Source organism: Culex quinquefasciatus, chromosome 3 (assembly GCF_015732765.1).
Source record: "Culex quinquefasciatus strain JHB chromosome 3, VPISU_Cqui_1.0_pri_paternal, whole genome shotgun sequence".
Classification (NCBI taxonomy): Eukaryota; Metazoa; Arthropoda; class Insecta; order Diptera; family Culicidae; genus Culex; species Culex quinquefasciatus.
The window spans coordinates 167227586-167244203 of NC_051863.1; the positions used below are offsets into that span (position 1 = coordinate 167227586).

At 29.0% G+C, this 16618-nt stretch overlaps 1 protein-coding gene across 2 annotated transcripts in view; it reads right to left on the reverse strand.

Annotated features, from left to right (window-relative positions):
* The window catches only part of LOC6047478 (zwei Ig domain protein zig-8), a 560935-nt gene that overhangs the window by 401504 nt on the left and 142813 nt on the right, over positions 1-16618 (reverse strand). For both annotated transcript variants that reach the window (XM_038265147.1, XM_038265146.1), the window contains exon 2: positions 7712-8538. In XM_038265147.1, coding sequence (XP_038121075.1) covers positions 7712-7790 — 79 coding nt within the window. In that variant the 5' untranslated portion in view covers positions 7791-8538. The remainder of the gene's footprint in view (positions 1-7711; positions 8539-16618) is intronic.

A 16618-nucleotide genomic window follows, 5' to 3' on the forward strand; every position in this document is an offset into this window, starting at 1 on the left:
CTAAAATAGCTCAAGGAACAATATTCAACTTGTGGAGCGAGGTTTTGAGAAAAAGTCCCGTATTCTGGGCACCCTAATGTCCATGCATTGAGTCAATGAAACGTTTAAATCAAAAAAAAATTGAAAAGTATTACTTTTCCAAAAAGTGCTGAAAAGATCAACTTTTCAGCATCCGTTTCAGTTTTGAAAAGGGTTACTAATCGATTCTGTCATTTTTGGTTCAGAAAAGTAGGCTTTTTCGTCATTCAACAATGACAGAAAAAGGAAGTAAGTTCACGACGGAATTGCAAAAATGTATTTTTCCAACTTTTTGTGTAAATGCTCGATACTTTCCAGAAAACATACTTTATTACAGGAAAATTATAACTTGGCCAAAAACAAAACATCTGTCATACTCCATAGCTAAAAAGCAAAGTTTGTCGAGTTTTACAATCAACACATATTTATAAGTGAGTAATTTTTTAAAAAGTGTATCTATTTATTGTGAAAATTAAAACATCATACAATTCTGGCGAAGACACCAAATCGATAAGAAAATCCCTTCTTGAGTTACAGATTTTGGAATGTTTTCATAGCACTTTTCTATGAACAGTCCTCAAATTTGTTTGGAGACTTTAATGAAAAAACTAATGGGGTAAAATGGCTTTTTGGGCGTAAGTAATCGATGAACAAAGTTACATACGAGTCCAACTTTATTACTCATTTCTATTCGTGTACCGAGCCACGTAGCCCAGTGGTAACGCTTCCGCCTCGTAAGCGGTAGATCGGAGTTCAAATCCCGGCTCGGACCAACACAACTGGTGATCTTTTCCCTTCTGGAATCGATTGCTTAGTAAAGGGAAGGTAGTGTATCGTCACAAACTGGACCTTATCACGACACCTTAGGGAGGCGACCTATGGAATGTTAACATTAACCTTAACATGTTAACATTAAGTTGAGAATGAAACTGCCACTGAATCCGCTTTGTAAATGCCGGCCCCGATACTCTTCAAGGGTGTTCCCCTCAGGAACTGGGAAAGATTTACTTTTACTATTGATAGGGGTTTCAGACCTTAAGTGCTAATAACTTTTTGTATGGTTGTCAAATCTTCAACGTTTTGAACCCGTTGGAAATGTCTTTTCAATACCTTTCTAAAAATTTCTTACAAAAACCACCCTTTTAACAATCATCTAAAATGTAGTCATGATCGTTTTTTCAGCATAACTTTTAAAGTACTTATGTAAACTTGCTGTTATTATATAAAGACTTATGGGACCCCAAGACAAATCAAATGAGCCAAAACGGTCAAAATTTGAAAAGTCAATCCGGAAATAATCGAGTAACTTTTTTTGATTCTGAGTCGATTTATAAAAAATACCCTAAAAATTATGCACATTTCCATGCTTTTACAGCAACCAGTTCCCCGATACATGCTGTCGAGAGCTGCTCACGCCGAGAAGTGCACCGCTCGAATAAAAAGCCATAACCCAGCGTCCACGTGCCAGAACCATTCCAAAACATTTCAAGCATGGCAGTCACGCAACCCCTTAACGATGCGCGATGGAAAGACCCTGACGTCACCCCAATAATGTATCACTAATCCTTGGGTGGCTTAAGTTGTTCTTTTTTTTTGCGCACAGAAATTGCAGACGGGGAACAAGTATCACGAAAACAAACTAAATTTTGGGGGGGTTTTCAGAGGGGGGTGACATTGCGATGCTACAAGCAAATTTCTCTATCATGAATTCCAATCTAAATATATTTATGAGTGCATACGCTCCACCCGTACTAAACCAAGCTCCAATTTAAAGTTCACTTAGATACCCTTCAGTGGAGAGGAGAAGCAGCAAAAAACGTGAACACGAATCTATCGGATAAGACCTAGGGTTGTCATTGCAGAAGTTTTGAGGAAAAGGGGTTGAACAGCAAAAAAAAGTTCAATCTTTATGAGCAGACACTTCTCCCCTCGTTCCCCCATTTTTCAATCGTTGTTTCACAGAGCGACACACCATATCTAGAAACCACAGCGAGTCATAGTCCTCATAGATATGAAACCCAAGCTAGAGAAGGAGACATTCTGAAAAGGGACCATTACGGTAATTTAGGTGATTAATCTTAAAACATTTTTTTTCAAAAAGAGTTGTTTTTGTTTTGTAAATTAGTATTGCTTAAGACATTTTAGTGATTTTTTTATAACCAAAATTAAGTTTCAAAAACTAACCCCTAATAACGGTTCTGAGCTCACTTTCAAGGTTCCACTACATGGGACTGTATGTGAAAGAGGTGGCCAGGGACATCATCACACTCGAGATGGTGTAGATGCCTCCTCCCCTTCCACCCCCCTCACTAGTACGTGACTTTGCTTTAAAAAGAGATTTTAAAATTGATACAGCACGAAATGTTTTCTCCACCCCGATCGACTAGTCTACTAGTCTCTTGGAATGGGGCCTGTTCGATGCGGTATTTTTCAACTATATTTTCTGCTGCGATGTGAGGGATAAAGTTCGGGATTATGGAATACGATGAGTGGCTCTGTGAAAAGGGCGCAAAGCTTTGGCCGCACAGACGTGTATGAAAATGGTGCGCCAGATCTCGGAGAAGAGTTACTAGTAAAGATGCGAGATTACTGGTGGCAGCAATAAATCGTCGCCATTGTGCTAACTTGTCGTACGTGCATTTTGGGCCAAATTGAGTTAAGAACGCCATTTTGTGCAGCTCACAATGCCTCACCTTTTGACCTTCACAGATCCCCAAAATTCGATTTCAATCCTGAGATATTTAACAAAAACCGAAAAAACTCCGTGCATAATTGTCACTTTACATATGAAAGTAGTTTCAATCTTGTCGTGCTATCTTGTCACTCCATGAAAATTGATGTAAGTGCGACAAAAGGCCAAAGGAATTTCAGGCCAGGAAAGTCAGGATGCGTTTGTCGCACGTACAAGCTAGACTACCGTAAACATTTGTAATTATAACTCGGGACTCCAGCAACCAACTTCAACCAAACTTTGGGACAATGCACAGAATGGTCAGCCAAACAAAACGTGTTTGTTATTGTTTACATTGCGTGCTCTCGTTTTTGTATATTCAAGGTCAAACATTAAAATGCGTTTTTCTCGGAACGTCAAAATGGCGGGTGCGACAAGATAGCACGACGACGTCGAAATGACGATTTTATGATAACTGGGCAAAAAACGGTTTTGCTTTACTATGAATTGTGCTGTCGAAATTGAAACCACATTATAAAAAAATCTCATTCAAAAATTTCGAGAAATAAATGAAAATTATAACTAAAAATAGATCCAATTACATATAGAATTCAAATGATTGAAACAAAAACAAAAAACAAAAAACAAAAAACAAAAAACAAAAAACAAAAAACAAAAACAAAAACAAAAAACAAAAAACAAAAAACAAAAAACAAAAAACAAAAAACAAAAAACAAAAAACAAAAAACAAAAAACAAAAAACAAAAAAAAACAAAAAACAAAAAACAAAAAACAAAAAACAAAAAACAAAAAACAAAAAACAAAAACAAAAAACAAAAACAAAAACAAAAAACAAAAACAAAAACAAAAAACAAAAACAAAAAACAAAAAACAAAAACAAAAACAAAAACAAAAACAAAAACAAAAACAAAAACAAAAACAAAAACAAAAACAAAAAACAAAAACAAAAACAAAAAACAAAAAACAAAAAACAAAAAACAAAAAACAAAAAACAAAAAACAAAAAAACAAAAAACAAAAAACAAAAAACAAAAAACAAAAAACAAAAAAACAAAAAACAAAAAACAAAAAACAATTGATTTTATGGATTTTATTGATTTTATTGATTTTATTGATTTTATTGATTTTATTGATTTTATTGATTTTATTGATTTTATTGATTTTATTGATTTTATTGATTTTATTGATTTTATTGATTTTATTGATTTTATTGATTTTATTGATTTTATTGATTTTATTGATTTTATTGATTTTATTGATTTTATTGATTTTATTGATTTTATTGATTTTATTGATTTTATTGATTTTATTGATTTTATTGATTTTATTGATTTTATTGATTTTATTGATTTTATTGATTTAATTGATTTTATTGATTTAATTGATTTTATTGATTTTATTGATTTTATTGATTTTATTGATTTTATTGATTTTATTGATTTTATTGATTTTATTGATTTTATTGATTTTATTGATTTTATTGATTTTATTGATTTTATTGATTTTATTGATTTTATTGATTTTATTGATTTTATTGATTTTATTGATTTTATTGATTTTATTGATTTTATTGATTTTATTGATTTTATTGATTTTATTGATTTTATTGATTTTATTGATTTTATTGATTTTATTGATTTTAGTGATTTTATTGATTTTATTGATTTTATTGATTTTATTGATTTTATTGATTTTATTGATTTTATTGATTTTATTGATTTTATTGATTTTATTGATTTTATTGATTTTATTGATTTTATTGATTTTATTGATTTTATTGATTTTATTGATTTTATTGATTTTATTGATTTTATTGATTTTATTGATTTTATTGATTTTATTGATTTTATTGATTTTATTGATTTTATTGATTTTATTGATTTTATTGATTTTATTGATTTTATTGATTTTATTGATTTTATTGATTTTATTGATTTTATTGATTTTATTGATATTATTGATTTTATTGATATTATTGATTTTATTGATTTTGTTTATTTTATTGATTTTATTGATTTTATTGATTTTATTGATTTTGTTGATTTTATTGATTTTATTGATTTTATTGATTTTATTGATTTTATTGATTTTATTGATTTTATTGATTTTATTGATTTTATTGATTTTATTGATTTTATTGATTTTATTGATTTTATTGATTTTATTGATTTTATTGATTTTATTGATTTTATTGATTTTATTGATTTTATTGATTTTATTGATTTTATTGATTTTATTGATTTTATTGATTTTATTGATTTTATTGATTTTATTGATTTTATTGATTTTATTGATTTTATTGATTTTATTGATTTTATTGATTTTATTGATTTTATTGATTTTATTGATTTTATTGATTTTATTGATTTTATTGATTTTATTGATTTTATTGATTTTATTGATTTTATTGATTTTATTGATTTTATTGATTTTATTGATTTTACTTTTTTGTATTTTTTTTTGTTTTTATGTTGGTATTTATTTTAAACTGTTCAAATTTGCTTGAATTTTTTTTCAAAATTTGTTTTAATTGATTTTTTTTGTTTTAATTAGTTAAAATTTGTTCTTGTTTGTTCTAATTTGATTTATTTGTTTTTTGTTCTTTTTATTTTTTTAATTAATTTTATTTGTTTTTCTTGCTTTAAATTTTTTTGTTTTCATTTGTTTCAGTTATTTTTTCTTTAATTTGTTTTCAATGGTTTCAAATAATATTTGTTGTTTTTATTTTTTTATTTGTTAGACCGTTGCAAATATTTTTTGAAGATTGTTTCCCTCGACTCTGACCAAAGTGGGCGGAGGGGTGGGGAATGGGGTGCAAACAAAATAAAAAAGTATAAACATTGAAATTACGAGTCATGATTTCAACATTTTAATGAAAAAAGTGTTTTAAAATGCATTATACACCTGTCCAGTTGTTTTGCCATCATTAGTTTCTCCAAAATATCTAAGTATTGACGAAAATTTTATACTTTGCGAAAAATATTTTTTTTTTGGGGTGCTGTACATTGGAATTTCATAAAAATGCAATACAAGCCCAAACATGCAAAATATGATTATCAATGCAGAAAAATGCATAGTAGATTGTTTTCAGTTGATTAGACTTCTAATTTCCTGGAAATTTTGAAGTTTTTTGGAAAAACTATTTTTTTGCCCTCTAATTTTTCAAAAATATTTGGCCACATAATTTTTTAAAAATATTTGCAACGGCCTTATCTTTGTTTTTTTTTATTTTTTTTTTTCATTTTTAAGATGATATTTTTTGTTTTTATTTGTGCTCATTTGTTTTTATATGTTTTGATCTGTTTTTATTTGTTTTTATTTGTTTTTATTTATTTTTTTGTATGTTTCTATTTGTTTTATTTTTTTGTTTTTATTTGTTTTAATTTGTCTTTATTTGCTTTATTTGATTTTATTTGTTTTTATTTGATTGTAATCGTTTGTATTTGTTTTTATTAGTTTTTATTTGTTTTCACTTGTTTTTATTTGTTTTAATTTGCTTTGATTTTTGATTTTGTTATCTTTTTGTTTTAATTTGTTTTAGTCACGTCACGCTAAAATCAGTCAAAATTTCACTCCTCCCCCTATCAATGTTACACTTGCCTAGAAGCCCCTTCCTCCCCCCAGAGCGTGACATACTCAATGGATGATGCCTTATTTGGTTATTTTTTCTATTTATTTGTTTTCATTCTTTTTTGTTTGTTTAATTTTGTTGTTGTTTTTATTTGTTTAAATTTGTTTCTAAATTTTTTGATTAGTTTTGATTTGTTTTTATTTGCTTTTAATTGTTTCATTGATTTATTTGATCTGATATGTTTTTATAACTAACAATTTGCAAAGATTTGTTTTTTATTTAGTTTAATTAGTATGATTTTTTTTTTCATTTGTTTTAAATTGCTTTTTTTTATTTGGTTTAATTTTTTTTAAATTGATTTTTTTCTGTTTTAATATTTTGATTTGTTTTTATTATTTTTAGTTGTTTTTTTGTTTTAAATTGTTTTTGAATTTAAATTAGTTTTTATTTGTTTTTTATTCGTTTTTATTTTTTTTATTTCGTTTCTAATTGTTTTTATTCGTTTCGATTTGTTTTTATTTGTTTTGATTTCTTTTTATTTGTTTTGATTTCTTTTTAATTGTTTTGATTTGTATTCGTCTTTAAATATATGTTTTTTTTTGTTTTAGTTTGTTTCCAAATTTTTTAAATGTTTTCTTTTTTTCGTTTTTAAAAGTATTCTTTGTATCTTTTGTTTCGCTTGAGCTTTATTGTTTTGTTTTTTTTTTGTTTTTATTGGTTTTTATTCGACTTTATTTGTTGGTTCCATTCAAAAGATAAGGATTTATAATGTTTAATTATTTGTATTTTTATGAAAATAAGAATTTAAGTAAATGTTTTCGATTAAATTATCTTTTCAAAACAGTGAAGCCACTGTCCCATGGTGTCTCATCCCGAGGGAAGAAAAAACCCCAACAAAACAACAACGAAAATCCTTAAAAATTTAATACAAATTCCTTTCGGGACCGACTTCCGACGCTTACCATCACAACCGAGAAGGCCAAGTGCAAATAAAACCTGCAAGCAATATGTAAATTTCCCAAAGAGCAAAAGACCATATTTAGGAATTCGAGCCCCGACTTTTTCCTTGGGCACTTTTGTGTGTGTGTGTGACAAGGGTTTGCCTGCTCGATTGTGTCGCTTCACCACTGCTGCTGGCTGTGTCTTCCTCCCAAAATGGGGGCAATAACATGATTGAGATGCCATAAGAAGGGGGGCAAATATTTGATCGAAACTGCTCCGGGAATGCTTCGCTGCGATGACGACCTTGGAGATATTGTTTGGGGTTATTTTTTTTTTTGGGGTGCTTCTTTTGTTGGATTAGGAAAATTCAATGACTTGAAGGATGAGCGAAGATTTATTTGGTGTTATTTCGAAATTTACTTAATTTATTTCAATCATTTTTAAACATTAAAAAAATTGAAGATTTTCTTTCGATATCATTTCACGTACCTGATTCCAGCGTGGTGGCAAGCAGGATCGACGGCAAACACAAAATAATCAGCTTCAGCTCCATCATCATGGCGGCCATAATGCCTTTTCTGCTGTTTTTCCTCAACCAAAATTTCACAAAACTTTTCCGTGCCCAAGTTATAATTGAACAATTCTATTTTAAGCCTGTATCACCGAGTCGATTTCTTCTAACAAACCGGTTCGAATCCAGTTATTAAGAGTGGCTACTTCCAGGAATTTCCCCTCATTTACACACCAGAAACAAGCGAATAAAACTTTTTCCCAATCACACTTCCCTATAATCACATTATTTAACTATCAGCGGAGTTTTTGTTTTTCCTTGCTTCATTTTCCGAGCCGGAACTTTTCAACTCGCCCCAGCACGATATCAGTTCGGACAACTGCAGGTTCTGCTAGTGACGTAACGGATGGACATCCCACGACGGTGACGTTATCATTACGCCATCACTGCCCTGCCCCACTGCCAGCCATTGTTGAGGGAAATTTTCTCCCCTCTCTCCGTGGTAGGTTGAATTTTCCGAGCGAGCCACCCGAGCAGGAGCATTCAGCTAATTTTCATTACACCGTTTAAATCAATTTCCCGCAAGTTTTCCATTGTGGATGGAACTTTTTTGTTTCTCTTTTACCCTCTTTCAGTTGGTCAAGCAGGAAAATGAAAAAGTTGCAATATGGTGGACGAGACAGCACGGTTGGTTTCAGCGTGTTTTTATATGCAGCTCACTCGGCACTTTTCACCGGAAATGCATTTTATGCTCGGAAATGTCCAGTTTAGAAAAGTTTTTTTTTTTTAGCTGAGTGGGCGTTGGCTGTAATGAAAGAATGAAAAAAAAGGTATATTGTTAGTTATTTTGACGAATCCAAAGAATAATATTTTTTCACATCATAAGGTCTGGAGTTAGACCAAATTGTAATTTGTTTACATTTTGTGATTTTCTTAAATTATAAATCAATATTTTGGAGAGTACATCGGGCATTTTTTTTGTTTAATTTTAGCATGTAACTTCATATAAATTCATTAACTTGCTCTGTTGTAAATTGGGAAAAGTTATTTTTAAATTATGCCTCACAGTAAAAAAAATGATAATATTATATCTGCGATGTACATCTTTTATTTCAGAAAAAAAATACGTTTCCATTTGTAATTTTGGAAAATATCGGAAAATAATATTTTTTATTTAAAACCTTATAGGCAATAGAAAATCAACAGTAGATGTTACAGATTTGAAGACCTTCTTAAAAATTTCTTTTGAATTGGCTAGAAAAAACCTGGAGACACATTACACTTGCATCAAAAGAAACAAATATTTTTTTATGATACTTTGATTTTTTTTTCAGCTTTATTTGGCCTTTCTCATGTTACTGAGGAAAAGCTTTAAAATCACTCGAAAACTGAACTTCTCAATTTGACCTACTAGACCCACCTTCACTTATACATATCGACTCAGAATCAAGTTCAGAGCAAATGACTGTGTAGGTGTGAAAAAAATTGTTACTCGATAATCTTCTGACTGGCTGAACGGATATTGGCCATTTTGGTCTCATTCGATCCGTTTTGAGTTCCCATAAGCTTTACTTTTAAATCGACGAGTTTATTTGAAGTATTTAAATATACTTAAAATAAAAAAAACATTTTTACTATGTTTCGAATTCGTTTTTTTTTACTTTTTTAGAAAAGTATTGAAAAGATTTTTCCAACGCGTCCGAAAGTTTGAAGATCAGACAACCCTTTCCAAATTCATCAGTTTATGAAGTAATATTCAGAGAACATTTGTAGGTTGGACATTTAAAATTGCCATAAAATACTATAATAATAAAAGGATGGCATCAATCGCCTTAATTTTTTTCTAAGAAAGGCAAAATGTTATAGAATATTTTTTATGAATTTTCAGATAATAAAAAAAGAAAAATCAATAACTAAAATATTTTGTTTCATATATAACATAAAAAAAATTGTGAATGTAAAACAAAAGGTCGAAAAACAAAACATGGAAATAGATCTTAAGATAGTTGCCTTAAGCCAACTGAACATTGTCGGCCATTTTGACAACTTGTTGTAGCATCACGAACTGCATGTGAAAAATTTATAAAAAAATAACATCTGTTTGTAGAATTTCGGAAAAAATACTTTTTGTTAATCTTGATCATTTGATTTTAATCTTTTTTTAATTACCCAATTAATGCTTCTCAAAAAAATAATCTATAATTTCTTGAAAACACGTTCTACATTCCAAAAATGTAATTTCTAGAAACCATTTCTGTGCATTAGTGGAAAAAATGCACTATCTTTACCCTTTTCAATGAAATATTGGTTTTGAACTTCCAATTTAGCATTTTGCTACTCTTTTAAATTTTTCATTCATTCGAATAAATTTTTAAACAAAATTTTCAGATATTTTATTTCGACTACTGATTTTTCTAAATTAACTTTATTTATGAATATTTTAATATTTTGATTCTTAAATAAGGCCGATGCTAATATTTTTTAAAGTTTTTGTTCCATGACTTGATTACAGACATTTTAGTTTCTACAAAACTACAGGAACTATGATTTGTTATTCAGCCCCTCAATTACTTTCTTAAAAGTTATTTACAATATTCTTTACTATTCTCAGATTCTTGCAGGATTGGGTCCGTAAACTTGACAAATTTGGAATAAGAAGACAACAACTTCCTTGGTTGATGTGCACCCTTGATTCAAATTACAAGCCAGGATTTCATCATATGAATGATAAAACAGATTATATTATGGAAACATTAGTTTTCAAAAAAGATAAAATTTGAAGATTATCGAAATTTGGCGAAAAATAGCCTTTTAAGGTTAAGTTAATCGAAAACTCACTAAAATTCAATTGATTTTTGAACCAACCCCAACATGCTCGTAATGATTCTGAGCGCAGGAAAATGCATTTTACATTAATTTCAGTTAATTGCACTAAAACTTAAATTGAAAATTTGAACTTTTTCGAAAAACATTGTTTCCCTCTGATTTTTCGGGGCGACTTTGAAGAGAACAAAAAAATTAAATAAAATTGTAACAGGCCAAGATTATTGAGACATTTTTTTTAAATATAGGAATATTCATTGTTTTGCAGGCAGTTAGACACAAAAAAGTAAAATCTACAAATTAATAAAGTAACGTCTCCTGTACAACTGTTAGAAATTTTATAGCGTTCTAATTTTTTTGATAACAATTTAAATAGTTGATATGTTTAATGACAACTTATTGAGTTAAAATGCAATTCTCATTTTTTTTAAATATAGATTCTTTGGTCCAGACACGGACAAACCACCATATTAAATTTTCATTCTACTTTTTTAAATATTAGGCTGGATTTTTCAGACATTTAACCATTTTTCCTTTAATTCCCAACTTTTAACTTTTAATTTGCTTCCATAAGAATTCAAATCTGTTAAATCGGCACGGTATGATTATTTCTTTGAAAAATGTGGTTTTGTGAAAATAGAAGAAAATGACCATTTTTAGAACCACCTCAGCACGGCATAGGCCAAGAAACCATCACAAAAACATATTGAGCCCGAATTGGGAACTTTTTTCTCGGTTTTTGCTATTTTAAAGTGGAAATTCTGCAAATATTTATTATATATTTTTGAAAGATGAAATTTAAATAAACAATGTTTGTTTGAACGACACATTTTATTATAAAAAAGTGATTTATAATTTCCAAGCACGTACTTGAATTCATTAGATTACTTCAAAGAAGACGAAAAAGACGCTCATTAATTTATTTATTTCACAACTTGAAACTCAACAATAGTATTATAGTTGGCTTGTACTCGGAACTCGATTTGTAGAGGTTTAACTTTATAATAAATTTGACGCTATCTTTTTCTACTTTCTTTTGCACTACGAGAGTTATTTTCATTGCCTTAAAAGTTATGGGATTTTCCTCTGTTTGTAGGACCTGACCTCTGAGTGGCAAACGAAATATTTGATTGGAAATTTTGTTTAAATAAATACAAAAAATCCTAATTTGACTTTTGTTTTTATTATTATTTAATTGATTTAATTTAATTTAATTTTTAATTTATTAAGTTATTTCTTCAAAAGAAGAATTCAGGAAATCTACCATTCAACAGATTGAATTTGCTTTTTATGTTGTTCTTTTCACTTGATTGGTGTAATAATACTTACTACATTTTGGTTTTATGGTTAGAATTTTCTCAAAAAATGAAGAACATTCGTGATTTCATTAACTAATTCATATGTTGAACTCTGAGCATTGATTTGTCTCATTTTTCCCTGACCTATGAAGTTCAAATTTTGCCCAGATTTGATGATTTAATTTGAATTTATTTATGTAAATTTGCAGGAGTATCCGATTCCAACCTCAAGTATTTTTTTCTAAAAATGAGTATTTCAAATACTGTTAAATGAGTTTGAATCAAGTTAAAAAAAATCATCATGTTTTTTCATAAGTCAAATGTCTATGTGTTAAGTCAATCCACCGTTAAAACGAAACAATATTGAAAATATTACTTATCAAAACAAGTTCTGAAAAGTTAATCTTTTCAGATCCGTTTCGTGCTAAAAAGTTTATTGTTTCATCCCTTGTATCAAAAAGTTTTTTTTTTCGATGCTGTTATTATTGGTATAGAAAAGTATGCCATTTCGTCGTTCGAGAATGACAAGAGAAGTAAATAGTTAATAGTAGACTACGAAATAATTTTCAAAAAAAAAAAATTATTGCAGGCAAATCATAGCTTGATGAATGTTAAATTGTTAAATTTTTTGGCTTTAAATAAAAAACACGAATAAGACGAAATTTTCTGATCAATACGTTCTCCTATTAGATGTATACACAAACAACACGAAAACTCATAATTACATGGGGACACGCACTCTACTTTTCCTTGAACCTAATTAACCTTTTCCTGTAAGAAATTAAGTCAAAGTTATGTTTCTATTCAAGAGAAACTTTTTCGACCTTGTTTGTGATTTCTTCTACACAAACTGGAGCTGGCCCCGCACCTCTCCTCAAATCTATCAACAAATATAAACTCAAAGTGGATTACCTTATAAGCCTGGTCCTTTTCCCAGCCTAAAACACGTTTTTTGTTGTTGTGTGTGTCAAAAGTCACCCCCTTAAATCCTGATTTATGCGACTAACGAAAGCTAATAATTGCGAAAGCCAACCCTCTGCCTTAGAACGTTTCCGGCGAGCCAAAAAAGAAAACTAAAAACACGTCATTCATAAGCACACGGCTAATTAGCCACTCTCCGCTCCGCCAGGTGGCGTCTAGTCGTTTTGGTGAGTCGGGAAAAGGTTCCTCCCCCACACACACAAGAGGGTGCCGAGTGCGAATGTTAATTAAGTGATTTTCAACCTGCTTTCACTCCGCTCCCCGCCCGTTTTGCAGGTTGACAGTTTTCATTAGAACTAGAAGAGGTGTTTTTTTTTGTCTTTCTTATTTTTAGTAAGTCGACCAAATTAGAAAGGACAGTGGAGGACGGAAAAAAAATTAAATGACAGACTGTCGGCACAGATTTGAGTCCAATGGTGCTGCTGCTGCGTTGCTCCTCGAATTGAATGGTGGCTTGTTGTTGGGAAGGGTCTTAAGAAAGGGCCATCTATTATTTGAGGACAGCGCAGCACAGTTTCCTGGTACCCAACGCTTTATAACGTTTAATTTTAATTAAGAGAGCTGGGAAAGGAGCAAGGGCGAAATAAATACAGAAGATAAATTGGGTCGGACTTTTGGCAGTGATGGACGAGGAGGGTTCTTGAAATAGTTGGTTTACTGTAACAAATTTTATTAATTAAAAAAAATAATATTGAAATTTAAATTTGCTTCGTTGCAATCCTTGGCAATGTTTTGTCTTAGTAAAATACATTTGGTTTCAAAGTACTTATTGTAAACTGTATAGAATTTTTCAGCTGTTCAAAAAAATGGAGATTAACACATATGATTAAAAACTATTTTGAAAAATAAAAATAAAAATAAATGTGTTTTCCTAAAACTAACCCTGAAATGGCAATAACATGAAAGCAATGCAAAAAAAAAAAAAACAAAATTAAAAATTAAATTTTGCGAATAAAAATTATATTTTTTCTTTAAAATCTAATCGGTAATTTGTTTTTACAGTATGTAAAAAAAGTATTTACACCCCTTGGGCACTATGCACATTTTGTGATGAAACATATAAACAATTCAAATTTTGACAGAAACCTAGTACTACGTTTTGTTCAGAAACTCATGCCTAACATTTTGCTACAAAAAGCTCATGAAAAGATGATTTCTATAAAAAGTTATATAACAAATACTATTACGAAAATAAAAAAGGCGCAAAAAAAGTATGTACACCTTTCAAAAAATTAACATAAATAATGTTATTTGTTGACAAATCACCATAAATCCAGTCTCCCAACTCCAAATAGGCATCCTTGACTGATTAAAAAAATAATTTGGATTGAATATAAAGTTTATTAACTACTTAGTATAAAAGTTTATATAACTCTGGAAATTCTATATTAAACTTATCTAAACTTAATTTTGCAAACTTTTAATTCAACTAAATGTCAATATATTACCATATAATTGCCAAAATTAACATTTTGGAGTGGGTATAACACCGTTTTGGGGGTATTTGTATCGATAGAATAGATTTTTCGTTGGAATTTCGTACCAACCCGGAATTACGTCGTAGGAAAATCCGCCGGCATCCGTACCGGTTCACAATTCACAAGTCAACCTATGTGGCATCAGAAAGGGCATAAAATTTCCGATCTTTTGATACCCATACATCCAGGTTTTCTATAAAACCCACGTTTTTAAATACCTAAGCACTCTTTTGATTTTTGTTGATTTTTTTATATAGAGCAATTCTCTACGAAATCAGTCTTTTTTTAAAAATTTTAATTCGACTGAAACTTTTTTGGAGCCTTCGGTATTCCCAAAGAAGCCATTTTGCATCATTAGTTTGTCCATATAATTTTCCATACAAATTTGGCAGCTGTCAAATGCCAACTTTTCAGAAATTTCCAGGTTGTGCAAAAAATCTTTGACCAAGTTATGAATTTTTGAATCAATACTATTTTTTTCAAAAAATCGAAATGTTGGTCGCAAATTTTTTTTAACTTCATTTTTCGATGTAAAATTGAATTTGCAATCAAAAAGTACTTTAGGGAATTTTTGATAAAGTGCACCGTTTAAATCTATTTCTAGGTGACTTTTTTGAAAATAGTCGCAGTTTTTCATTTTTATTTATTAGTGCACATGTTTGCCCACTTTTGAAAAAAATATTTTTGAAAAGCTGAGAAAATTCTCTATATTTTGCGATTTTGAACTTTGTTGATACGGCCTTTAGATATTGCCATGCAAAGGTTAAATAACAGGAAAATTGATAATTTCTAAGTCTCACCCAAACAACCCACCATTTTCTAATGTCGATATCTCAGCAACTAATGGTCCGATTTTCAAAATTAAAATATGAAACATTCGTGAAATTTTCCCATCTTTTTGAAAAAAATATTTTCGAAATTTTTTAACAAGACAAACATTTAAAAAGGGCGTAATATTGAATGTTTCATCCTTTTGAAATGTTAGTCTTGATTTAAATTTTTTGAAAATATTGTTTTCCGAAATCTGAAAGAACTGCTCTATACATAACTGCAGAAAGATTTTTTTTTGTTTTTTTTTTCGTCAACCGAAAAGACTTCTCGCATGATTTATATACTGGGGTAGGCCACAAAAGGACCGATGTCCGTTTACTTTTTTATAAAAGTTTTTTTTTCAAAAATGCTTTAAAAAAAGTTACTTTGATAGTCACTATGTTTCTTGCAAATTAATAAATTGAATAGATTACGTCATATTGACGAATAATTTTAGATTAATTTTAATGCTAAATTTGAAAAAAAATAATCAAAGCAATGTTTGTTTAGTTAAGTTAACATTAGTTTACATAAATTTCAGAATAACTAAATAATTCTTTTTTAGTTTGATAATACATCATAAAACAATTATTTTTTCATTAAAATAACAATTGATGTCGTCACCTAAATAAAACGCATATTATTATTATTTTTAAATATTATTAATCAACCTTTTTCTGAAAATTCATATTTATCTGAACATATTTTTTTATTTAAAATTCATTTATACTTAAAACATGAAACGATTAGAACTCATTTTCATTTAAAAAATGCCACTTTCAGATTATTTAAATTATACTATTTATCAATGTTTCATAATTTTGGTTATCAAACTTTTAAAACTTTTAAAAAATATTTGAAATTCGCGTGCTTTGAACACTGCTTTTCCAAACTTATGTATGATTTCATACTATTCCATTAGTTTTCATTTCGTATTTTTTATTCAAAAAAAAACAAAAATTTCCTGTCAGTGGAAGTTTAATTTGACAAAAAATATGTTTTTTTTTTAAAAAAAACATAAAACAATAAATATCTGAGATCACAAAAAATTAAAATTTATTTTTTTATCTCAGTGCGCTTTTTTTTTCTCTCGAAGAGAAATGTTTTATAGCAAAGTTGTCTTTTATGGTCAGAGGTTAGACACTTCGAAAGCTAATAAAGTATGTTGGAAATGTAGTTTCACTACAATTTATTTCAAATTTTGCATTCAAAATCGAATGCAACTTTACAAAACTTACACATGACAAAGTTAACTGTTCTTAAGTATAAATAATGTTCAAATTATTTTATTTTTGTAAAATGTAATCTTCAAAATGTGATATTTGAGATCCACAAGTCATAAATGTTGTTTGGATAATGAAAATATGTTTGCTTGAATTTATTGGAATAGAAATCTTATAAAATACATAAAGAAAAAAATATTATCAATTGTTGGCAACAGGGAACTCCTAATGACCTGCAAGACCCGCTTTGACCAAGTAACCCTCGTCAGTTA